Consider the following 27331-nt stretch of genomic DNA (forward strand, 5'->3'; position numbering starts at 1 on the left):
CAAACTAAAGCCTTGATCCTACAAATGATTGCACAAGCAAACCCCTGCATCCCAGGGGAGTCCCACCAAAGTCAAAAGGGCTCTGCAAGAGTGCAGGGCCTGTCTGTATAAAGGCAGTTGCAGGATCAGGTCCTAGAATTCTAAGGTCTTTAGAGGAGGGACTGTCTCTGTCTATACTCATTCAGCGCAACAGGGCCTTGATCTAGTTGTGGCTTCCTAAGTGCTACTGGGATACAAATAATAATCTGGCATTTTATTATGTTAACAGTATAATTTAAAAGTCAGTAATTCAGAAAGAGTCTCTTGTCAGAGTCCAGAGTGCATATTAAATTTGTTTCCATATACCTCGTAATAAATTGGTACAACACCACAAAATGAGAACCTGAAAAAATCATTTTGAGCCAAGAATCCTGAATCTCAGAGAAATATTGTTCAGTTCTGTGTAAATACCACAAGTTATTTTGATGGCAAGTTTTAATATAAATGGGGCATTAATGAATAGAGAGCCAGAAGCAAGATTAAATCCACTTTTAAAAATCTCCTAAATAGACAAAAGAAAGAATCTGGTGTTCCTTCCACTTAAATTATTCCAAATGTTAAAATCAAAAAGACACACACTTCCTAATAGTACCAAACCATTATGAACAAAAATTAATTTCAACCCAATAATTCACAAACAGATAGCTACAAATGTAAGAGTAACTTCACCATTTAATAACTAGCTATAATATACTACAGTTAAAATCTTATTAAAAGCAAAAAGAGAATTTTTGGTAAGTGTAGAAATTCACATGTTTGCACTAAAAGTGTGATTGTGATTCCTTTCATGTTTTAGTTTTCATTGAATACTAAGATAAAAACTTTGTTTCAAGTAATACTACCTGACTAGTAGATAGGGCTGCTTAAATGGGACTGGCTGGATCAGGGGATTTAGTGAGATACTGGCCCTTTCACTTCTACGACAATGAGACCTTGTCTACACACAAAATTGGTACTGCTTTAACTATACCAAAATTAAAAGGACACAACCTTCTTTATGTGGATGCAGCTATACAGTACCAGTATATACATGGTTATATTAGCATAGTTTATTCCCACACAGCAAGGGGAACAAGTTATACCAGTACAGGGCACCTTTATACCAGTATAACTGCATCCACAATGTGATTTGTGGGGCTATAACTGTATCAGTTTTAAAAAAAAACAAAAAAAACACATCACTAACCAACGAAGTTATACTGGTACAAAAACTATATATAGACCAGGATTGATACATATTGCCATCCAGGTTAGCAATAACCAAAAGTCAGTACTAATTAACAGCTGTTCAATGGCCTACATGAAATAAGGTGTGGGGTCTTATTCTAGTGGACCTTACATAAACCGTCTCATCATAATTGCTACTAGTCAACAGAATAAAAAGAAGCATCCCAAAAATGTAAGTCATGGAAGTTGAGCTCCTTAGACATGGTACTTCCAGAACTGAAGTGAGGTATATTGAATGGCAATGGAGAAAGACTGAAGGCTGTATGAGTCCTGTGGAAAGAATCTGCTTTCCAGTGCTATCAATTACACTTTTCACAGGCACTGTATTAGCTTTATTATCAGGACTTCAGAAATTCACTTCTCCACAGTAAATGGAAGTTTTCCCAGGCAAGTGCCAGCAACTTCTGCAGAATCTAAAGTTTAAGAACATAAGAATAGCCATACTGGGTCGGACCAATGATCCATCTAGCTCAGTATTCTGTCTTCCAAAAGTGGCCAATGCTGGGTGTTTCAGGGGGAATGAACAGAACAGGTAATCATCAAGTGATCCAGTCCCTGTAGCTGATTCCCAACTTCTGGAAAACAGAGGTTACGGACACTTCAGAGCATGGCTTTGCATCACTGCCCATCCTGACTAACAGCCATTGATGGACCTATCCTCCATGAATTTATCTAGTTTTTTTTTAACCCTGTTACGGTCTTGGTGTACACAACACCCTCTGGCAAAGAGTTCTACAGGTTCACTGCACTGTGCAAAGAAATACTTCCTTTTGTGTTTGTTTTAAACCTGATGTCTATTAATTTCATTTGGTGACCTCTAGTTCTTATGATATGCAAAGAAGTAAATAACACTTCCTTATTTACTTTCTCCACACCAGTCCTCATTTTATAGACCTCTGTCATATCCCCCTCTTAGTCATCCCTTTTCCAAGCTGAAAAGTCCCAGTCTTATTAATTTCTCCTCATATGGAAGCTGTTCCATACCTCTAATCATTTTTGTTGCCCTTTTCTGTACCTTTTCCAACTCTAATAAATATATATATATTTTAGATGGGGCAACCAGATCTGGTCACTGTATTCAAGATGTGGGGCATATCATGGATTTATATAGAGGCAATATGGTATTTTCTGTCTTACTATCTATCACTTTCCTAATGATTCCCAATATTCTATTAGCTTTTTTGATTGCCACTGCACATTGAGTGGATGTTTTTAGAGAACTATCCACAATGACTCCAAGATCTCTTTCTTGAGTAGTAACAGCTAATTTAGACCCCATCATTTTATATTTATAGCTGTGATTATGTTTTCCAGTGTGCATTACTTTGCATTTATCAACACTGAATTTCATCTGCCATTTTGTTGCCCAGTCACCCAGCTTTGTGAGGTCCCTTTGTAACTCTCTACAATCAGTTTTGGACTTAACTATCTTCAGTAACTTTGTATCGTCTGCATATTTTGCCACCTGTTTCCCCCTTTTTCCCGATCATTTATGAGTATGTGGAACAGTACTGCTCCTTGTACAGATTCCTGGGGGACACCACTATTTATCTCTCTCCATTCTGAAAAGTGACCATTTATTCCTGCCCTTTGTTTCCTATCTTTTAACCAGTTACTGATCCATGAGAGGACCTTCCCTCTTATCTCATGACAGCTTATTTTGCTTAAGAGCATTTTGTGAGGGACCTTGTCAAAGGCTTTCTGAAAAATCTAAGTACACTATTAGTTTTCATTATATTAAAATAAAAGTTTCTAACCCTTAAGACTGCAAAGAATCTTCTAAATATGAGCAGAAAGTAAACTAATGGAATACGGTCTTCCTGACTCTACAGGCAAACAGCTTCAGTATCATTGCTGCTCCTAGTTTTGTAAAGCAGCAACAGAATGTAAATTGATATTTGTTTGTTTGCTATTCAGAATTCTTTGGACAGTTCTGAACTGAAAAGAATCACAGAAATGTACAGACGAAAGGGACCTCAAGACGCGGGACCAAGTAAACCCAGACAGGTGTTTGTCCAACCTCTTCTTAGAAATGTCCAGTGACAGGATTCCACAAACTCCCTTGGAAGGCTATTCCAGTACTTAATTATCCTTATAGTTAGAAAATTTTTCCTAATATCTCACCTAAACCTCCCTTGCTGCAAATTAAGACCATTACTGTTAATCCTACCTTAAGAGAACAATTAATCACAGTCCTCTTTATTATAACCCTTAACATATTTGAGGTTATCAGGTTCCCCACAGTCTTCTTTTCTCAAGACTAAACTTTCCCAGTTCATTTAACTTTTCCTTAAAGATCAGATATTGTGTATAATCCAATTTTATTAGATTGCATATGACATATATGTGTTTCACAAATACAAAAAGAAAAACATACACTATCTAAAACAACAGCAACATCGATATAATACATGAAAATATCAATCAGAACTTAGTAAAAACTCTTTTCCTTAGCACAATGTTAACAGGACAAAAATTGCCACTGATTTAATTACAACAGGGGATTGAGAAAATATTAAAACCATTACCTTTTAAGAAGGTGATAAAGATTCTTAAAAAAAAAAAAAAAACACACAAAAGAGGTGAAATCCAGCATGCTCTCAGAAGCTGGAAAATTCTGAAATTTAAAAGCTAATGACATAGATCTTCTAATGTTCCATATTTACGTGGGCAAAAATGAAGATGCAAAGAAACTTTTCTACCTTTAAGGACAACAGTTTCCATGGTTTGCAATCTTAACTGAGCATGCCTTACGTATAGGAGGATTTGATAACTCATTCAAATATGGTTCAAAAACAAGAGCTATCTTTCAAAGTAGAAAACCAAAAGGCAAACTTAGAATCATGAATAATAGCCAAATCTTCTTGTTGGATAATAACAGCCACTCTTTGTTTAAGTATAATGACAGGTTTCAGAGTAACAGCCGTGTTAGTCTGTATTCGCAAAAAGAAAAGGAGTACTTGTGGCACCTTAGAGACTAACCAATTTATTTGAGCATAAGCTTTCGTGAGCTACAGCTCACTTCATCGGATGCATACTGTGGAAACTGCAGAAGACATTATATATACAGAGACCATGAAACAATACCTCCTCCCACCCCACTCTCCTGCTGGTAACAGCTTATCTAAAGTGATCACTCTCCTTACAATGTGTATGATAATCAAGTTGGGCCATTTCCAGCACAAATCCAGGTTTTCTCACCCTCCGCCCCCTCACACACAAACTCACTCTTAGGAGAGTGGGGTGGGAGGACGTATTGTTTCATGGTCTCTGTGTATATAATGCCCTCTGCAGTTTCCACAGTATGCATCCGATGAAGTGAGTTGTAGCTCACGAAAGCTTATGCTCAAATAAATTGGTTAGTCTCTAAGGTGCCACAAGTACTCCTTTTCTTTGTTTAAGTAGTTGATTATGTTGATTAAAAGATATAGACAATAAGTGGGTAACAGAAAAACCCAACTTAGCTATAATAAAGGTCCTATACCAGGGAAATAAGGCGTACACAGGTTGCTCCTCCATCTCCTGAAGACAAAGATGGAGCAATCTATAATCTGGAAGAGTTCATATTTTAGAACAAAATATAAGAAAAGCAATACAAACTGTACTACTGACAGAAAAAACACCCACCTCAGCATGTAAAAACAAGATGGGGTAGAATTTGGGAGAATTAAAAGTCTCCTACAAAATTATTTTGAATGGATTTGAAATTTGGCCTTTAAATCAATCTTCTGCAATATTATTTTAGCATTAAAAATTCTTAGCGCTGGAGCTACTCTGTTCCCACCATATGAGAGGGTAAAACAGAGCATCCTTTGAGCAGAGCTAAGGACCTTTTGTTTTAAGTCTTTATAATAAGGGAACCAACAGCCCAAATGATAAACTTTCTCCCTAAATAAGTAAAAACAGAGACTTGTTTTACAAGGTAAGCATGATGGGCAGGGATGGTGTCCCTTACCTCTGGTTTGCCAGAAGCTGGGAATAGGTGATAGGGGATGGATCACTTGAGGATTACCTGTTCTGTTCATTCCCTCTGAAGCACTTGGCATTGGACACTGTCAGAAGACAGGATACTGGGCTAGATGGACCTTCGGTCTGATCCAGTATTGCCGTTCTTATGTGCCCTTCTATTTTCCACTCAATTTGCAGAGAGTCCTTCCCAAAAATCATGAGCTTGGTCTTATTATAATTGAGAACCAGGTCTTAAAATTTACAGTAAGAAGAAAAACAAGATATATTTATATAAAAATTACTTTACTGGTATAGCTTAGTTCCCCCTGGGAAAGGGAATAAGCTATACTGGTACACGGCACCTGTATATCATAGAACTGAGTCCAAATTAAGGATGGTACCAGTATAATTATTTTGGTTAAAAAGAAAAACTGTACCCCTAACTGAAAGAGTTATATGGATACAAAAGAGGTGTTTAGCAGAAAATTACTTTAAAAAAAAAATTCTTTGGGCCTTTGAGGCAAAAAATGGTCACAAACTGTTTTCCTTTGCAGGTCACCGTTAAGATTTTTCTGGAGTGAACCTTTGTGGAATACCAGCAATTGATTTTTCCTGCAACCCACCATTATTTGGATACATATAATGCTTACCAGCATACACAAAATCTCAGAAATGTAGGACTGAAAGGGAACTCAAGAAGTTATCTAGTTCAGCCCCCTGAGGCAAGACCAAGTATACCTAAACCATCCCTGACTGGTGTTTGTCTAACCTGTTCTTAAAAAACTCCAATGATGAGATTCCACAATCTCCCTTGAAATCTTATTCCAGTGCTTAACTATACACATAGTTTTCAAGTATTTCCTAATATCCAACCTAAATCTCCCTTGCTGCAGATTGAGCTGTTTACTTCCTGTCCTACCTCCAGTGGACATGGAGAACAACTGATCTGCAACCTATTTATGGCATCCCTTAACATATCTGAAGGCCATCAGGTCCCCATTCGATATTCTGTTCTTAGGTCTAAACATGGCCACTTTTTGTAACCCTTCCTGTAGGTCGGGTTATCTAAACCTTTTAACATTTTTGTAGCTCTCCTCTGGACTCTCTCCAGTTTATCCACATCTTTATGAAGTGTGGCACCCAGAACTGGACATGATACTCCAGCTGAGGCCTCACCAGCGCCAAGCAGAGCAGGACAATTACCTTCTTTGTCTTACATATGACACTCCTGTTAATACACTCCAGAATGACATTAGCCTTTTTCTCACTAGTATCACATTGTTGACTCATATTCTATTTGTGATCCACTATAACCTCCTTATCCTTTTCAGCAGTTCTACCACCTAGCCAGTTTTTTCCCCATTTTGTAGTTGTGCATTTGATTTTTTTCTTCCTAAGCAAAGGACTTTGCACTCGTCTTTATTGAATTTCATCTGGTTGATTTCAGACCAATTCTCCAATTTGTCAAAGTTGTCATGAATTCTAATCATGTCCTCCAAAGTGCTTGCAATCCATACCAGCTTGGTATCATCTGAAAATTTTATAAGCATATTTTTCATTGCCTTATCCAAGTCATTAATGAAAATACTGAACAGTAACAGATCCAGGACTGACCCCTGTGGTACCACACTAAATATGCCCTTCCAGTTTGATAGTGAACCATTGATAACCAGTCAGTTTCAACCTGCTCCTGATTGATAAGGGTATGAACAGCATCAGAGGCAAGCACTGCAGCTATTCACTTAGGAAGAGGACACAACACCAGAGTCTGGGAGGTCAAAAGTAGTGATAAAAGTAGAGCAGCAAACACATACATATGAAGTAGTAGCCAGGAGGCTCTGGGATGGGATGAGAGAAAAACAGGAGAGCAAAGAGATTCTGCTTCTCTCTTGCAGCAGGTTCTATAATTATCAGACACCGGCTACCTAGAGGCAGACACAAAAGATGGAACACCAATCAGGATGTAGGGGCAGCACTCTGGTAAGATTCCCAGCATCCTCATACTTCCCAGAAGCTAGGGGAAGAGGAAAAGGGAACTGACTTCTCACCTGGATAGTGTGGCTCACTCATTTTACCTATCTTTGGCTACTACAGTTGCATCCTCTGTCTATTAGGTACTTCATAAAACTTCCATGTGAGAAAATAAATGAGACACAAAGATTGAGGAGATAAGTTAGAAAAGAACAGCACTGCTCTCTCTTCCATATAACAATTATTCTTATGTATACAGAATTCATTTTCTGGGAATCTACAGTAAATTCTATTAAATCAGTTTAGAAGAGACATTGGAGGTTGGCCACTTCCAGTCTATGAGCAGCAAAGCTTTAAAAATAAAATAGCTTAAGAGTCGAAAGTCCCAATCCAGCAGAGTACTTTGGGACTACTGAAGTACTTAAAGTTATACAGGTGCTTCCAGGTCCTAATTCAGCAAGCTACTTAACAGCCAAAAACACAACAGCTTACATTTTAAGACAACCAGAGTTCAAAATTCTGCAGTGTTCTAATCTGTTGTGTGAACTCCAGCCTTAGCAAAAGTGAATAAAGAATTAACATTACAAATACTGTTTTGTAAAAGGTATACATATTCATCTACTATATATTTGTCTATACATGTAGCTAATGATTGTGAACCATAAATTAAACATCTGTTCACATTTTAAAGAAGTCACCAATTTGGAGGAAATTACTCTCCACAGAACACGAGATGAGAGAAAGTTCTGCAATAGCTGGGGGAAGGCAACAGTATCCTCCCTCCTCTCAAATCTAATGGCTAAGCAGCAGTTCTGCAGAAAAGGACCTGGAATTTACAGTGGAAGAGAAGCTGGATATGAGTCAGCAGTGTGTCCTTGTTGACAAGAAGGGCAAGGGCATATTGGGCTGTATTAGTAGGAGTTTTGCCAGCAGATTGAGGGAAGTGATTGTTCCCCTCTATTCGGCACTGGTGAGGCCACACCTGGAGTACTGCGTCCAGTTTTGGTCCCCCCACTACAGAAGGGATGTGGACAAATTGGAGAGAGTCCAGCGGAGGGCAACAAAAATTATTAGGGGGCTGGAGCACATGACTTACGAGGAGAGACTGAGGGAACTGGGGTTATTGAGTCTACAGAAGAGAAGAATGAGGGGAGATTTGATAGCAGCCTTCTACTACCTGAAGGAGGGTTCCAAAGAGGATGGAGCTAGGCTGTTCTCAGTGGTGGCAGATGACAGAACAAGGAGCAATGGTCTCAAGTTGAAGCGGGGGAGGTCTAGGTTGGATATCAGGAAACAAAATTTCATTAGGAGGGTGGTGAAGCACTGGAATGGGTTACCTAGGGAGGTGGTGGAATCTCCATCCTTAGAGGTTTTTAAGGCCCGGCTTAAGAAAGCCCTGGGCTGGGATGATTTTGTGGGTGTTGGTCCTGCTTTGAGCAGGGGATTGGACTGGATGACCTCCTCAGGTCCTTTCCAACCCTAATATTCTATGATTCTATTATTCTATGATTCTAAGTCTTGGAACCACTTTGTGGCCAATGCAACAGCAACTGCTGTTTCTAGTGCAACCCTCTCTATGAGGGTTGCAGGGATGGCTGATGGATCTGCAACTACATGGAAAAGGCAAATTTTCAGACTTATCAATGGGATCTACTCATACAGTTCCTGCCTCTTGACAGACCAATCAAGAATTCCTGTTAGCCTATTTTTCAGAGAAAAACAAAACCGCCATCCAGATTTTCAAAGGGTTGGACATTAGTTAATAACGGGGCATAGAACCTTTCACTTCCAGGCCACAGATTTAAATCCTCCATAGTTCAATAGTGCCTAAAAGACACTTTTGTCCCATAGCTATTTGGTGGCCTATGTGAAGTTAGCCTAGATCCCAGTGGACAGGTACATACAATCACATAACACAAACCACAATTGGCCACTGTTGCCAGTTTAAGCAGAGTGCCAATTAATGAATAGGCTTAGAAAACAAACTATGTTCTCATTGTATATAAATGGTCCTTTCTCCCCCATCCCTCCAGATCATGGTTGATCATATTGGCTGCATGATGACAGAAAGCCTTCACACCATTTCTACTGTTCTAAGAATAATCTTTAAAAGAAAAAAAAAAAAGATATAAACCTCATGCTTCAGGGCACAAGCCAATCCCTGGGAGAGCTTAGAAAGAAACTTTACCGCTGGGCAGGTTACTTCATAATTATCCACTAATTTCTTGACTGTTGTTCTGATATTGGTCAGTGTCAAAGACAGGATATTGGACTAGACAGACCTCTGATCTGATTAGATATGGCAATACAGATCTTCCTAACAGAGAACTTAATTTACCAGTGCTATTAATCTAGCACTTTTCAAAAGCACTACTTTCACTTAAGCCTTAGTCTGTTGGATATCTGCACTCTAGCATTGTTTGCCTAAGGTCAGCAAGCAATCATTCTTTCTGTAATCTAGTGACCAGATAGAATATAAAATTTATTCCCCCTTGATAATGGACAGCTGTTCTATGCAAGTCTTTCCCTTTACTCCCTTCCCCACTCATTCTAGTAACCCTTCTATCTAATTTTGGTTTAGGGGTGTTTATTATAAATTAAGTTATATTGTTATTGTTGTACAGTATCCCATGTGCCTCAATGGGCAAGGTGAGGGCACTGTATAAATTACATTTGAGAAAAACTAAGAAGAACTAAAATGCAGGTTGCACAACAATTTCACCACCCAAATCAGTGCCAATGGCCCTATAGATTTATGATGACTTATAGACTACCGATTTATTCACCCCAGCAAAGGAGGCCACTATATTGTTTGTAATACCAAAGTCTCAGAAGTCTCGTGCTTAATTACAATCAATTAAATATTAAAACTGTACCTTGGACCCAACCCTACCTCACTGAATTTAGCAGCATAACTCCTAGGATCAGATCCTCAAAGGTATATTGGCTCCTAGCTTCCACTGAAAACAGGAACAGGCCACGTAGCTCAGTGGACTGTGTTGAACTACAGAATAGTACGTTTTATTTTGGTTGCAGTTTGGTCCAGGGTGCACAATGCTATTTCCAGCAGCATGTCACTCTTGCCATAAAGTTCCAAGTTTCAAGCATCATACCAGGACTCAGAATTCAGTAAACTGGTTAGATACATATCCTGTATAAGTACTGACACCACAAGGCAGAACTAAATGGATCTAGTACTGTGAGAGATGTCACCCTTTAGGTGAGAAGTTAAACAAAAGACCTTCCTCTGGTAAAGTGCAAGATGGAAATTTAAGATCCCAGAATATTTTTCCAGAGAAACTGGGGATAATCCCAGTGTCCTGGCCAACGTTTTCCTTCTGTCTCAGTGAGACATACAGGTTGTTAATGTTTTAGTTCACAACTTTATATCTTAATTCATTACTTTTAGCAGTAAATATTATTCTAGTTTTAAACATTTCTTTCACTAAAACTGGAACAGAATTTAAACAACAGGAAGAAGAAACTAAATTGCTTTGAAAATATGAAGATTTCAGATCCCAAACAGTTTTAGAAGATAACAGAATTACAGGCAGCACTGGTAGCAATGCCTATAGTTAAAGTTACCTAACATTTTCCATAATGGTTTATAATTTTGCCCAGCTTGAATTGTCTGGGCAGAAATTTTATATGCTGGGTATCTGCCTCAGACTGGATTTTTTGAAAGCTTCAGCAAAAATGGTGGTCTTTTCAGCAATTATGTTAGCAGAAAAATTGTAAAAATGTTTTGCTCATTTACAAAATTCTTAATATTATTTAGCTGAGAACCCTATGTGCCTCCCTGCTTTAGAACGAGGACTTAAAATTTGGAGGAGAGGGCCCCCTCCTGTATCCACCAAAACACATAGCTGCCTTTTGACATCCCCCTAAAAATCTGCCTAAATTTGGCCAATTTATAAGCGCTGAAAAACTGCAGTTTGCACATGCTCAGTAGAAGCTCATTTGTTTGGCAGCTAAATTCTCTACAAATTCATAGATTCTGTCTGCAGTGAGCATGCTCCATTCCTTTGCAGCTCCTACATGCCAGATGACACATATCACTCCTGGAAAATGATTATGCATACTCCATTCAGAGGCTTGCAGGGACAGAGCAGGACTTTCCCTGCAATTTCTCTTCCTGGCTGCTGGAGACTGCTGTGGTGCTAGACAAAGTAACCAACAGCAGGGAGACAGTCTCTCCTGAACTCTCAGTGTTTCTCCTGTGGCACCATGGCAGTGAGGAGGAGGAAGCAGCCTGACTCAAATGCAAAGGGATGAGGAGCAGAGGGGAAGACATGGACAGGCTGGAAGCTATAGGAGCCAGAGTGGAGGAGGAAGAGAACGGAAAAGAGGCAGAAGGGTCTGTAATAACTAGAGCATACTTCAGAACCTGCAGTTGGACCCAGGATTCTTGAGTCTCAATGTTCTTGTGCTTCCTCCTAGGAAACAGCAGTGAAATCCACTGACAGTGTCTTTCTTACCCCCCACCCCAACATACTCTCTTACTCTCAGTGACAAAAAAAGTATGATTTGATTACAGGTTGACTGTGGCCACATTTCTTTTTATTAAAATAGATCAAAGCAATATAGGTCAAAAAAGATCTTGTTTAGTAAATTTCTGTTTTGTCTGAAAACCGTATTTTCAATAAGAGTTTAGGCTTCAGGCTAAATTTCAAAGCTACACAAGAGGATAAATACACATAAATAATATTACAATTAATAAAAAGATTTATACATAACATGGACTTCTACACTTAACCCCCCCATACAATACTATGAAAGTATAGGCCAAAATCAAATTAACAGTCAACTGCGGTAAAAGGGGAATAACTTATGGCTTGTCCCCCGTCTCTTTATACTGTTTAATTATATGGCTCCAAACAGAGAGATACTTTAGCAGTAACTTGATTTTTGCACTTTATTTGCCATGCATTTTAAAGAGCTAAATTTTGATCTCCAATATAAGCCATGCAGGACTACTATTCTAGCCTATCAGCCTCAGTGCATGTATAATAGTTAAATTTTACAAAATACACAATTCATGCTCATATGTTTAAGAGTAGACAAACCTGAACGGCTTAGGTCTTAGTGGAAACAGACCTTTTACCTAAAATTTTTCTTGCCAGCCTTTAATTCAATCTTTTTATTGGTCATTTTAAAAGATTACATTAATTTGAGGAGTTTTGCTCAAATCTGAGTGTATTTTGTAGTTCCACATTCTAATTCATGCACCAGCGTTAATAAAAAAAACAAGCATATTTTAGTCATTCACCTTTGTATTAAAAATGAATGAAAATTCTCCTAAAGGATTAAAATTCAGATAAAATGTAACACTTACTGAGGCAAATCCAATTATTCAGAGACAAACTTATATTGCAATTTGATCAGAACAATAGCACTATATTTCAATTTATTCTCAAAGTGACATGAACAAATATTTTACAGGAGTGCACTATCCTCTAAACGGAAATGTGAAAAAGACTCCAAATTTCATCCTGTGAAGAAACAAGGCAGCAAACTTTGTAGTTGCATTAACCAAGTATGCATCTACTTTTCAACCGAACATTTTCCTTTCACATGCTCACTAGGTGTCAAAAGAAACAAATGGAAATGTGTGAAAGGGTAATTGATGATTAACATTATATTTAGCAAGGTGAGAACTGGCCTTATTCGATTTGATAGAAAGTGTTGCCAACTTCTTCTCACATGGGCCTCTCACATGTCCACTTTCAAAAAGGACATTCTGTTGGTGATCACAAGCACTTTGCTAGAAAGTGTCCACCTCAGATAGGAATATTCTACAATGACTTCAGATCAAGATACCAGATTATTGGTACACACTGGGCTATAGCCAACATGTTAGAACCCCTAACTAGACAAAGGTAGTCCCCAAGGCAAAGCAAGGGGACACTAAACCCTACAAAAGACTAACCATGAGGAAGGAAGGAAGGAAGGAAGGAAGGAAGGAAGGAAGGAAGGAAGGAAGGAAGGAAGGAAGGAAGGAAGGAAGGAAGGAAGGAAGGAAGGAAGGAAGGAAGGAAGGAAGGAAGGAAGGAAGGAAGGAAGGAAGGAAGGAAGGAAAGAAAGAAAGAAAGAAAGAAAGAAAGAAAGAAAGAAAGAAAGAAAGAAAGAAAGAAAGAAAGAAAGAAAGAAAGAAAGAAAGAAAGAAAGGACATTCTCTTGCACCAACCACCTCCTGAAGTTGTATTCTGATCTCTTTCTTGAGCCAGACATCCAGAGAAGGTGGAGTGAAAATCTCTGACCATCAGCTAAGCCAAGCCTAAAGTCTAAAACTAAGAGACAAAGGAGACCAATCAGCGCCCCACACAAAACAAGCTCAAATTATTTGCAACATCAGAACTTAGTGCTCAACTAAGACTAATGATGTGATGTAAAAACATAAGAAGATGAGAACTGCCATACTGGATCAGACCAAAGGTCCATCTAGCCCAGTATCCTTTCTTCTGACAGTGGCTAATGACAGGTGCCCCAGAGGGAATGAACAGAACAGGTAATCATCAAGTGAACCATCCCCTGTTGCCTATTCCCAGCTTCTGGCAAACAGAGGCTAGGGACACCATCCCTACCCATCCTGGTTAATAGCCATTGATGGACCTATCCTCCATTAATTTATCTAGTTCTTTTTTGAACCCTGTTATAGTCTTGGCCTTCACAACATCCTCTGGCAAGGAGTTCCACAGGTTGACTGTGTGTTGTGTGAAAAAAAACGTCCTTTTGTTTGTTTTAAACCTGCTGCCTATTAATTTAATTTGGTGACCCCTTGTTCTTATGTTATGAGAAAGAGTAAACAACACCAATTTCTCCACACCAGTCATGATTTTATAGACCTCTATCATATCCCCTCTTAGTGGTCTCTTTTCCAAGCTGAAAAGCCCCAGTCTTATTAATCTCTCCTCATAAAGCAGCAGTTCCATACCTTTGTCTTATTATCTATCCCTTTCGTAATGATTCCCAACATTCTGTTCACTTTTTTGACTGCTGCTGAACATTGAGTGGATGTTTTCAGAGAACTATCCACAATGACTCCAAGATCTCTTTCTTGAGTGGTAACAGCTAATTTAGATCCCATCATTTTATATGTATAGCTGGGATTGTGTTTTCCAACGTGACTTACTTTGCATTTATCAACACTGAATTTCATCTGCCATTTTGTTGCCCAGTCACCCAGTTTTGAGAGATTCTTTTGTAGCTCTTCGCAGTCTGCCTGGGACTTAACTATCTTGAGTAGTTTTGTATCATCTGCAAATTTTGCCACCTCACTGTTTACACTTTTTCCAGATCATTTATGAATATATTAAATAGGACTGGGCCCACTACATACCTTTGGGTAGAGGTAGAGCTTCTGAAAGTACATCTACACTATACCAGCTTAGGTACATCACCCTAGCTGTGCCGGCATAATCCCCTAGCATAGATTCAGTCTACACTGACAGAGGGGTTTTTCATATAGGAGCAGGAACATCATCTCCCTGAATAATGTGTTGATGGAAGCATTCTTCCATTGACATAACTACCCCCACACTGAGGTTAGGCCAGCATAGCTACATCAGTCAGGGGTTTAGAGCAGGCCCAAGAAGATGACAATGTGAGAGTGCTTATATGGCAAAATCAAAAACATCTGAATTTGCCAACATTCCACTGGAGCACATGGACTTGAATTTTAATTATTTGATTAAAATTCTATTTCCACTACATAGTACAACTATTTCCGTATCTGTACTGCCATGGAAGAAAGGCAAAGTCAGGAATCACATGAAAGGGCGGGCCTCCAATAAATATGCAGATCCTATCCCCTCTAACATACACAGGGTTTTGCCATGGATCTGAGGGCATCCACAGGCTACTGTGTCATGCTGTCTGACTATTTCATGGCCTGGCGAAGCTTGCCTTGCCCCCAACAGGACAAAGGCCCAATCCAGCAAAAATGTATGCATATGCTTAAATTTACACTGTGAGTATTCCCATCCGGGGAACTATTCAGTGTGTAAATTTAAGCATGTGGAAATTTTGCAGGATTGGGACTTAAATGAAAACTTTATGACTTGAAATTAAGAACATTTCCTGGTCCCTTCAGAAAAACAATGTACTGTAAGGGAAAATTCAACCCAACTAACACACTTATAGCTAACTATAAACTAATGGATTCAAAAATGAAAGTGATCACATCTGAGAAAATTACCTTTAAAATTCAGGATTTCTCCAAACCCTTAATAGTAGTGGTCTCACCCCTCATTCCCCTAACTAAAAGCTTCTGTAACTCATACAAAGATAGTACCAAAAAGAAGCACTGTTAGCAGCACATAACATGTTCGTATATACAGTATGAGCAGAAACAGCTTAAAAAACCTATAGGAAAATACGTGCACCCTGGAATGACCAAATATTATATCCCTCTCTCACCATTCCTCACTTTTCTGTGCATGTTCCTGTAACAAACTAATGCTTTTGGAATGGAAGTGTTTTTTGTCTACCAATTACACAACTTGAACAACCCAGCTTAAATTGCTTATTTCTCTTTCTAAAATTTTGCCACTTATGGGGTACAAAAATACCATTTGGTGACTTCCACACAACTTCACTCCAGAAGCCTTATCAAAAAAGTCTTTGAGGAAACTTTTAGCAGTCATTCATAATGTTCCCTAGTTGATAATTACATCTCACTCCAAAAGTTTGTAAATCTGTTACCCAGTACATCAACGAACAGTTTCTCACCAATGTTTATATCATTTTTCCACTCAAAAATCATGATAATTTGCAAAAATTTTCCTGTGTTCCATTCAAGTAACCTCTGATCACACAGAACGTTTTCTGGACATCAATGGATGTCAAACCACCCAAACTCCAGCCTACTCCGTGCACTGCAGTGGCCTTCCTGGACAGAGGGCTGAATGGAAATTCCTTCAAAACACATCAATGTTACTTCAGGATCAATAGGACCGCTCTGGAAAAAAATGCCAACGGGCTGGATGTGCTGCCTCCAGCAATCACAGTAACTGCCAAGACAAGGAATTAGAAACTGATCCCAGGAATCCAACCCTAGCCACTAGTAACACAATAAACACCATTAATCACATAGCTAGCAAGAGACATTGTACTTGTCCTACAAATAACTTGTTAAAGAATTCATAACCCCAAGTTTTGTAAAAATAAATAAATGAAGTAAATAATAAAAATAGATATACAATAACACATATTTAATGAATAATATGTATAAAATATGTTTACCTTGCACCATTATTTCTAACTACTTCCACTGTTTCACCAACAAAATATCGATCTTTGACATAAGCAAAGATTTCATCACAGATTTCATGAAGTCGTGAGCGATGGGTAAGGGTGGCCAAATACAGAACTGGAACTATGAGTGCCTCTGGAAAACTCTGGAGATTAAGTCTGGCTTTCTTTTCTGATTCCAGTGCTTCCTGATATGTGAGTCCAGGTTTACCTGTCACAGCACAGCTCCATACAAGGCTGTTACACAGAATGGTGCGTTCAAAAAAGTCACTATAATGAAGAAAAAAAGAAAAAGAGTGAATAGAATTCTAGCTAACACCTACAGATTATTCACAGTTAATATGGTGTCACATGTTTTTGACCAACTAAGTGAAAAACACTCTTTACGTGTCTAAAATTTAAACACTGCACTGCTTCTGTTCAAGTTGTAGATTGTAGTATCTCCAGACTTAAATTACAGTAATCACAGTATATATAGAACACATTATTATTGGCTCTCACTTCATGATGGAACACTTAGAGTCATTTTGCCACTTCTGTTCAACTCAATTTTTCAGTGCTTGATAAATCTACTATTGTAGGGCCAAAACCTGTTCTCCCTACAGTCTACATCAGGGGTCTCAAACACGCAGCAAGCGGGGTTATTTTCTGTGGCCTGCCAGCTCCCTGCCCCCCTGCGTTTACCTAGAGCAGCTCTGGCCCTGCGAGCACCGGAGGCAGGGCAGGCTCCCCATCTGCCTACCCTGGCCACGCACCGCTCCGGGAAGTGGCCAGGACCTGGGGGAGGAACAGGGGGCACAGGGTTCTGTGTGTTGCCGTGGCCACTCCTCCAGGTACCTCCCCCGAAGCTCCCATTGGCCGTGGTTCAGGGAAGGTGTTGGAATGGGGGCAGGGCAGGGGCGGAAAGAGGCAGGGCAGGGACGGGGCCTCATGGAAGGGGTGGAGTGGGGCCAGGGCTGGGGCAGCAGGGTGGGGGGACATGGTCAGTGGTGCGGCCCTCGGGCCAATGTACTAGTCCTCATGTGGCCCTCGCGGTCATTTGCGTTTGAGACCTCTGGTCTACATGCAGCAAAACTCTCCCTCTGATTTTAACTGGGCAGTGTCAGGCCCTTGGGCCCTGCAAAAAAGCGCACATACACAAGTAATTTTATATATCAGAGTAGTCCCACTGAGTTCAATGAGACTACTCATGGGTTTAAATTTAACACCACCATTGTATGTATATGCTTACAAAATCAGCATCTAAAATTGTACAAGTACAAAACAGTCTTGCAATTTTTTTCTTTTTAAATGGTTTTACTTCATTTAAGTTCCACTTTGCTTTTCAGCAGTCAAAACACTTGAGTGCTTTTGAGTGTTCTGGCCCATCAATGGGGTAGTTAAAAAATAACACCAAGCACTTCTTTGAAATAGTTTTTGTTCTTTCACTGTTTGCATTGCTCTTATAAAAGCATTAAAATATTTTTTCTGCAGATTCTTCCCATCCCCCTTTTCAATTTGGCAAATATTGATTTTTCTTCCCCTCTTGTGTTCCAATTAATACTGAAATTACCATGGTTATTCTTGTTTACTTCCTGTTTAGTACACCAGCATAATTTCTACAGTATTGATTATTCAACAGCTGTTGCAGGGTGAGCCCATCACAACATTTTTTGATGAACCTGGCAAAAATAGTGGTTTGTTAAATTCATTTCTAGATGAAATAGTTGATTTTTTTTAAGTTAATGTAGAATCAAAGCCATTTAGTAGATTATAGTTGTTAAAATACATCACATATTGTTGATCAACTAACAGTCTGATAGTGTACCTTTAAATATGCATTCCTTAATGCAGTGTTTCCTAAACATTTAAAAGCTGAGGACCACTTCAGCATAATGAAACCAATCATTGCCGCCTGCCCTGCCCCCCTCCTGCAACCTTACCATGTGTTGTTATACATTAAAACACACAACAAATTTAACATCTTCTGTGTCATTCCAGCTAATCTATCATGCCCCATCCCCCCCCCCCGGGGGGGGGGTGCAGGAGAGAGAGGGTCAACTCCATACTTTGGGATACACTGGTATACATCTTCATAATGTGATTGGTTGTTTTTTTTTTTAATGCTTTGATGAGGAGTGAAACAGTTAACAAGGATGACATTTAAAGTATTATCATTGTCATCTGAGTTAGCACCCAATGAAGTGAATGGGGCAGCTCACACCTAAGAGCTATTGTTTTAGGCTCTTTACACACTCAGGCAGACATCTGTGGATCATTTACATTTGCTTCACCTTTTCAAAGCTTGCATTGCAACCTTGTCTAACAGCTAGACACAAACACTGTGTACATGAAAGCTGAGACTCTACAGGACAATTGAGAGTCTGGCCATGTCTCCCAGCTAGTCCTCCACATGCCTTCAAAATGGGAGCTTTCCACACATTAGGAAAAGTTCCTTAAAAGAACACCAATTTCTCTACTTTGTGCAGCATCTTTGGCCCCAATTCTGCAAAAACTAATGCATGCACTTAATTTACACACTAGGAGTAGTCTTCAATGCATATAGTTGAATATTTACTAAATCTTTGCAGGGCTGGGGCCTTTGTGTATAGTCCCACTATTTCCCTGTCAATCACCTACTTCTTCCTTTGCTAAGGAGATTCTTAGAATTATCAACAGGAAATCAGAAAAAAAATTTAAAACAAATTATTTTTAAAAAGTTTCAGGATATACTATTTAAAAGATGCACTATCAGAAACTGGAGTTTTTTTAAAATTTGTTCACTTGAAACATAAATATCAAATTGACAATGTCCCTTTCAGGGCTGCTACCTTTTTCTGAGGAGTGGTGGGGACAGACACGTTATTTAAATGAAACCTTTAACTTAAAAAAAAACCCACACATCTCTCAAGTAAAATCTACAAGTAAATTTGTTATAAGTGAAAGCTAAGATTACCAAGAAAGAAACAGGTCTAAGGAAAACATTTTTTTTTCAGTCACTCTACAACACTTTGTGTATCCTGTTTCTCTGTAGTTAGTTTACTCTTTTGTTTTGTGTGGGTTTTTCCACACATCAGCATGGAGAAAAAATAATTTGCATAAAAAGTAAATGTACTTATAAAACTATCAAAATAGTCACAAAGACACAGGAGTCAGCAAAGTCCCTGAAACTACCTTTCATCTCTCCCTCTCTCTCGCTTTAAAAAATTGATTACATTTAATCTTGGCAGCATCCCTTCACTTTAGCCAGCAGCTACAAACAGCACATCAGACAGATAAATTAAGTCACAGGTCATTAACATGTTATTGTAACATATTAATAATTTCACTGAAACTGGGTCTGAGAGAACAAAAATCCAACATCATGTCAATAGATTTTTAATATTCCAACACTCCTGCTCCATGGAGGCATATTTGTGCCATTGTAGTTATGTAAATAGAAGCTACCAATACAGCTAAGTAGTGATAGTTACAATATTCTATATTAAAAGAAATCGAAAAATAAAAGGCTTGATTGAGCATGTTGCATTTAAATTCACAAAAGCAAATACATTTAAAGTTAAAATTGCCATTGTGTCCTTATCACATCCCTTTATGTTGAAAAGATGTGACATATATGGCGTTTTAATATCACCAACTGTTCCAAGATCTCTGCACCTGAACATATTGGGATGAAGTTCATATGGAATGGCAGTTGAGGCCCATCAGCATGAACCCTTCAGCCTATGTAAACCCCATTTGACTTCCATGGGTTCCAGAGTAGCAAAAATCAAGTTGCAATCCAGAGATTAAGTTGGACTTCCTTTTGTTGGAGGCCTTTATGCTAAAGCATGAATTTGAATGGCATGGTTGTATTTATATTTATAAATGTATAAAGTATTAGCAATGTAAACAGTTAACTTTTTATGCAAGAATAAACCCATTGACAAAATCCTGGGCAAAAGCCTTGAAAAGTAGCTCAATCCTGTTACTAAATAAGTAAAAAGGATTTATTATGAGTCAGATTCAATTAAAAAAAATGAAATTGCATCCAGTTTCTGCACTGAGAATCTTTGTGAAAGGCCGCAGAAGCCTGATTTAGGAGTTTCTGGAGCCTTGTGCAACTGCCAAAACGATGTGTGTGGTTCTGATTAAATTGAACATATTCAAATGTTTTCACTTACCCCAAGACCTACTAAATATATGTTTCTATTGTGTCTAAGAATAAGCTTATTTCAAATCAATTTCTTTTTCTGGAAAGTTTAAAATACTAAGGAAAGGAAGTTTACTTAAAACAGAATTAAAAACACAAGCATCAAATATTGCAAAATGTTACTTCATCCTGCCATATGCTAAACCCAATGTAAAGGGTAGAACATAAATGGATTATCCTGAATTTAGAAAAGAAAAACCTTTTCTCAAGTCAGTCATCTTTTTTTTTTTTTTTTAACATGGATCCCTATCAGCATCTAACATACAATGTACACATAGGCATGATGTTAGGATACTGACTTACAAGGATGCTGGTGTGAATGGCATTTCCTATGTTCCAAAATATCCTATCTTCAAAAGGGGTCAATACAAGATGCTTCAAAGCAATGTACAAAACACCCCAAAGTGAGCAGTTATGGACTCATCTGCCTATAGATAATTTCTTCCTAAGATCCTTAGTTAGAGGTTAGCTATTCCCTGAAGAATATATTCCAAAATTCTGGGTTTCTCTTTAAAAAATAATAAACCAACACTGTAATGTAACTATGTACGCTCTCATTACCCATTTACACATTTTTGGAATTCTGCTAAACTACCGCCATCAATAATATCTGGTGTCAATGTGTTTCACTCGCTGATTGTGCAGTTGTGTAAAAATGTTTCCTTTGACCAGTTTCAAATATGCTGACCTTCAATTTCACCAAGTGTCCCACTGATCTTATATTATGAGACAGGGCAAACAGAAGTGCCCCAACTACTTTCTTTATGCCATTCATTATTTTGTATCTCTCGTCCCCTCTTTATTTCTCCTCTCTGTACTAAACACTCCCAATCTTTTCAGTCTCTCTTCATATGGAAGAAACACTGCACGGGTCTGCACCTCACATTGCACCACCAATTTTTAAATGGCTTTATAATTTTTCCATTCCATTTCTCATGCTTCCTAACATTTGTTTTTTCAGATGCCGCTACACACTGAGCTGTCCACAGTGATACTCAGATCTTTTTCCTGACCTGTTACAGTTAATTTAGAACCTAGTAAAGTTCTAAACAGACAGAAAACACAAAAGATCTGTGTGTATTGTACATGTGTTATCAGCACAATTTTGTATGGGAGCAAGGCATAGACCTTAGACTCTCATCAGGAAAAGAGGCTTAACAGCTTTCATATATGTTGCCTTTGTCAAATCTTTGAAATCTCCTGGAAAGACAGAGTCACCAACACTGAGGTGCTCAAGCGGGCCAGCATACCCAGCATGAAAACACTCCTCAAACAGAGACGCCTATGATAGCTTGGGTATGTGTGATGAATGATGGGCACATCCCAAAGGACATCCACTACAGCAAATTGGCATTTGAAAAAAGATGCAAAGGATGCCCAAAATTGCGTTTCAAGGACGTTTGCAAGAAAGACCTCAAAGAAATGGACATGCATGTAGATAACTGGGAAGATCATATTCAGGACCACAGCCTTTGGAAACAAGAGCTTAACAAATGTCTCCAGAGTTACGAGAAGAAGCAGTCCAGCTTAGCAGAGGAGAAAAGAGCTCGCTGAAGGTAGAGCCCAAAGGGTTGAAACACCACCTTTAAATGTGACAGATGCAGCCAAAATTCTCTCTCGAGTGGGTCTCTTCAGTCACAGCCATGGCTGCCATAAAGATTTACTCAGTTGGTTTTTACCTCTCACGGTGCATATCCGTGGTCTCTCAAGACTGAAGGATGCCTACTACTACTATTAGTCAGGTATGAGAATAATTTAAAATATTCCTTCCAGCATGCAATATCTTGCAACTGTCAATACTGAATTTCATGTGCCATCCTACTATTTAATTCCCTGTCTTTGATCAGTGTCACTAAAGATTTCCAGTCCTCTCCAGTCTCGATAACCTTAAATAACTGTGCCACCTGCAAATTTTGCCATCTCACTGCATAACCTCTCTTTTATAGATTACAGAATTATGAAATATTATTTCACCCTATTGGAAAACAAGTTCTGAATCACTAAAAAAAGGTCTTTTTAAAATGTTAGTCCTGCTGAGTTCTACATGCATTGGTTATTATCGTGATGGCTCTCCAGCAGCAAAGAGATGACACAAAAATGTGAGAAATACATCTCTATTGCTACTAATAGTAATTATAAAAGTAAATTTGAAGCCAGATGATTTCCAAGTTTTCCGTTGGTATTACTGCAAGTTTGCACAAATACCAACTCTTAAGCACATAATGTAAACTGAGGTGTCTAACACCTAATGTGCTAGATCCAGCAGCCTACTTGATGTATTTATGTGGCTAATTCAGATTCTGTGCAATCTGAACTTAAAAAAAAAAAAAAAAATTCTAGGTTTTATGGTTGCAAAAGTAATCTAAATACAAAGTGAGTGTACACCGAGGCAGTGTTGTCTTCCCAACTGCACAGAGCATAAAATAAACAATGGGTCTGGAAAGTGTGAACTCCCCAGCCCTCATAAATCTCATTGGTCATACACAGAGAAGAAAAAAGGTAGGTTTTCCAAATGTGTTCACTAACGCACTTTTAAATGCCACTTTACAACTAGTGGAGACAGAATTTGCCACCTTTAAAAACATGGTAGATGGGGATTCTAGACTCTCAGTTAGGGTACACCACAACCAGCTAACACAATTTTAAAGATGTTAAACTATGACTATACAAGTTGTTAAGTGATGTTTCAAATCATATTGGCTAACCTGATTTAAAATAACCAACCCAAACTAAAGACATACCACCTTTTCTTCCAGCCTAAACACCATCAGAAACAAAGCAAGGGGACGAGAAACAGATACAGGAGAACAGGTGAGTGCAGAAATAGTAGTGGTCCAGAAAGTGAGAGAATATTTTCCCACAGAGCGATATCTAATACGATAAATAGTAATCGAGAGGTTAGTGAGTACATGAAGGCCATGTTCAATCCTTGAATATATATGCAAAGTATCATCAGATCTGGGGGGAGATTCATTGAGACCTGAGTGTAGTATATAATCCAAAATTTATCCTTCAGCCTACAAACCAGATTTAAAAATGGAATTTGGCCCTTTCCATAGAATGGGTGACATTCTTATTTTTTTAATCTTCACACCTCTTCAATGCACCTAGGAAAGCTTCATCCCACTAAGTGTCTTTCTAAATTGGACATACACACTTGATTTTCATTTGGGATGTCAATGAGAGTCAGCTATAATACTGTGATAACAATTCTAATTTATAAAAGAAACTTTCAAAATAATGGAATTATGAAAAGTCTTATGTTCTGCAGAAAGACTTGGGTCCCTAGGTTCCTTCCCTTTACATCCTTGAGACTTTAATGCAAACACTTCCAAACTACACTTCTTAATAAACTTTCTTTAGGGTTTTTGTTTTTAAATTCTCTCCTTCACTACTTTGCTCAGAAAACCCTTTCAGAAGTACTTAATCCAACTTCTTTTAAGGTTTTATTAGGTGAAGTCTTTTTTAGTAGCAAAAACAAGTCCAAGCATGAGAAGATTTAGGTGTGCTCTAATTTCATATGCTGCAAACGAAAGTATTTCTGATTTAATCTCACTAGGCTGCATTAATTTAAAAAAATATACAAGACAAGATTTGATTTCTGGGAACATTTTGTGGGTGGATGGAGGTGGTTAATTAACATTCATATTTTAGAAAGAATGCTGGATCAGACTGTAAAGTTAAAAGGGTCAGCTTTAAAAATGTCGTATCTCTCTAAAGACTTCTTACCCACTGCTGTTACAAAGTAATAATTATAATCAGCGTAAGTAAGAGAAAATAGAGAAAAATAATTGTCTCTGCTTTTTGAATATACCTTGTACATATGACAACACTTTGTTTCACAATCTCTCTCAGATTAACACAAAAACAAGGGAAAGAAACATTTAAAAAAATAGAAAAATTACTGTAAAACTATTAATATTGGAGGGGGAACCTGAGGGGCAAGTGTACTACTTGAAACTGTGCTGGGTTTGTTTGAGGTGTTTTTACTGCATTAAGTTGGTGTCCCTCTGACATGGAGAAGCTCAGTTACTTATTAAGGGGAGCCATAGAAGACCTTAAGAGGCTGCTCTGACCAGAGAGCCTGCAAAGTGTTTGGAATTAAAGATGCGTCAATAATACCCCTGATACTAGTGCCCTCAAGGCCAGATGCAACATCCTCCGCCCCCAGGAACCCTCCCCAACCGCAAAGGACGAGTCTCGGGGCTGCAAAGCTGTGTGACGAAAGAACCCCCCTACTATTGCTTAGGTGGCCGAGCAACTGCAACCGCTGGGGCAGGGCACGTTCAAGACCGGGAGCTGGGAGCGACTTCAAACGGTCACCCAGCAACTCCCAACCCGGCAGTGCACTGGAGCTGGCAGGGGCGACGCCAGGGGCTGCCCGCGGCGGCGCAGCAACCCCGGGCGAGAACAAGGGGTTAAGTGTCGCGGGGAGGCTGAGCTGACTCCACATGCTGCGCCCCCCGCCGCCCCGGCCCGGCTGCTACGACAACAATAGTGAGGCTAGCACATGTCAGGCTGCTCCGCACGCACGCAGGAGCCGCCGCTTCCCCGCGGCGTTATTTAAACCCAGGCCCGGCCGCCGCGCAGCCGAGCCGCCGCATTAGGCGCGCGGAGGTTCGGTGCCGGCGGCCCGGTAACCGTTGTGCCCCTGCTCTGTGGGCGGGGCTGGTTCACACACCGAGGCCTAGTAGCCGCCGACATGCGGCTCCGGCTCCCCCGAAGGAGCAGGGGGCCGGGCCAGGCACTTACTGCCGCCCGCTCAACTTTCACTTCCCCGCCGCCCCTGGCGGCCCGCGGCCGAGGCACAGGGACAGTGACACCGCGCGGGGCAGCTCGCCCAGCGGCTTCCCCGCCGCCCCAGGGACCTCCCTTCCCTAACCCTGACGAGACCCCGGGGGTGAGGCGGGCTCCGGGGAGGGGATTCCCCCGGTCTGCGCGGGGCACCGCGCCGGAGAGGAGTACGGCTCGTCGGCCACAGCGCTCCCAGCGGAGGGTTCCCGGGGCGCCGAGCGGGGAATCCCCTCCCACCCCAGATGTCAGCCGTTCGGGAGGTTAAACTGCCCTGGCCCGCCCGGGGAAGCGGACACACGCGCGGGGGGAGAGGAGGGGGGGGTCTCTTACTCGTAGTCCCTGAAGATCTCGTTGGTGACCCTGCAGTAGAAGACGCGCTCGTCGGGCCGCAGGTCGGCGGGGGGCTTCTTCCTCACGAAGGGCTTTCGGTGCAGCAACGGCATCGCCCCGCTCCGCGCGCTCCTTCCTGCCCCGACCCGCTTCAAATTGGAGGGAAAATGAGAGTGAGTGCGAGCAAGCGAGCGGCGGCCTGGGGAGGAGGGAGCGGGGCCCGGCGTGTCCCTCCCCCCAGGAGAGCCGGGGAAGGAGCTCGGGTCGCGGCGGCACGGGGATCCGGCGGCAGCCTTTTGTGTGCCTGACACGCCGCTGCCTGCCTGGGACTGCGAGGAGGGAGCTGCGGATCCTTCCTCCCCCGCCTCCTCCTCCTGCCTCACAATGGGGCCATGACGCCGAGCAGCAGGCGGAGGCGGCTCCCCCCCCCCCCAGGAGTCACACAACGTGCTTGGCTCGGGGATACCCCGGCTGCTGCGATCGCGCTTTGTCTCCTCCGGTTCCCCGACCGCAGGGTCACCCCTTTCCCCCGCCTCTGACCTGCACACGCCGGGCCGGACACCAACTTCCACTCCCCCTTCGCCGCCGCGTCCTCCTCCCTACACAGCAAACGCGGGGGGAGGGGGAGCGGCGATCACTTCTCTTCCTCCTTTGCTTCCTGCCGGGCTAGTGTCCAGTGGGACTCCCCCCCCGTACACGCGTCTCTGCCGGGAAGGGTATAATGGGGTCACCCTTCTCATTCCCGGCTGGTGTGTAATGGGGACTTCCTTGTCCGCCCGTCTGGGTGGTGTATAATGGGGCTCTCCCCTTCTCCTGCCTACCTGCTGTTTAATAGGGTCCCGACCCCTTTCTGTCTGGGTGGGATATGAAGAGATCTCCTCTCCTAGCTTCTTTTCCTCCTCTTGCTCTGCTGTTTTCCCCCTCAGCTCCTGGGAAGTTTTTGATCTACTTCTTCAGCTCAATGAGGAAGAGCTGCTGGGAGGAGCTTTTCACTTCTCTACCCTACATCTTTATTGGCCGCCCAGTGCCTTCTCGCGTGTGTCACACAGGAAGACAGAGAGCTACATTATTAATTAATGGCTGAGAAGACTCATCCTCCATTTTTGAATTATCAGCCTAAAGATCTATAGAGTGAGGGGGGTGACTTATATGGGCAAGGACCTGGATCCTCCTCATCGCGTGGTACCCAAGCAGGTTGGGATTTTAATGACACGTCACTTGGACACTAGAGAAAGCTGCTGCTAACGTGGGAGTTCTTGTTCAAAGACGGGAATAAAGACCTTTCAAATACCGTGTCACATTTTCTTCTCTCTTCAGAAATCACTGTTGCTACTTCGAAAATTCTCTGCGCACACTCACACAAAACCCTCGCTGACTTCTTAACTTTGGGAAAAGCCACTGGCCATACAGTACATGCTCAATTCACCAGGAACAGAAATATCAAAGTACTTTATAGTCTCTTTCACACAAAATTTCAATCTGAGAGGCTTTAGTGCTGGTAGTACAATTATGGAGAAATGTCTCTCTTCCATTATTTAAGACCAAAATGATATGTTTCTGTATGAGTTCAGGTGGAACATGGAGGTATACTGTGGTTAA

General features: G+C 40.6%; 1 protein-coding gene across 7 annotated transcripts in view; it reads right to left on the minus strand.

Moving 5' to 3' along the window:
- Positions 1-26701, minus strand: part of BAZ1A (bromodomain adjacent to zinc finger domain 1A) — a 115994-nt gene extending 89293 nt beyond the window's left edge. For 4 of the 7 annotated variants that reach the window (XM_073349005.1, XM_073349004.1, XM_073349001.1 and 1 more), the window contains exons 1-3: positions 26273-26374; positions 25733-25881; positions 16429-16707 (exon numbers count right to left, since the gene is read on the minus strand). In XM_073349005.1, the coding sequence (XP_073205106.1) occupies positions 16429-16707; positions 25733-25845 (392 nt within the window). In that variant the 5' untranslated portion in view covers positions 25846-25881; positions 26273-26374. Of the gene's footprint in view, positions 1-16428; positions 16708-25732; positions 26088-26272; positions 26375-26553 lie in introns of those variants that run through there. The other 3 variants (XM_073349002.1, XM_073349007.1, XM_073349008.1) reach the window with 3 other exon arrangements.
- Between the last annotated feature and the right edge of the window lie 630 nt (positions 26702-27331).

This window comes from Lepidochelys kempii, chromosome 6 (genome assembly GCF_965140265.1).
Source record: "Lepidochelys kempii isolate rLepKem1 chromosome 6, rLepKem1.hap2, whole genome shotgun sequence".
NCBI classification, from domain to species: Eukaryota; Metazoa; Chordata; order Testudines; family Cheloniidae; genus Lepidochelys; species Lepidochelys kempii.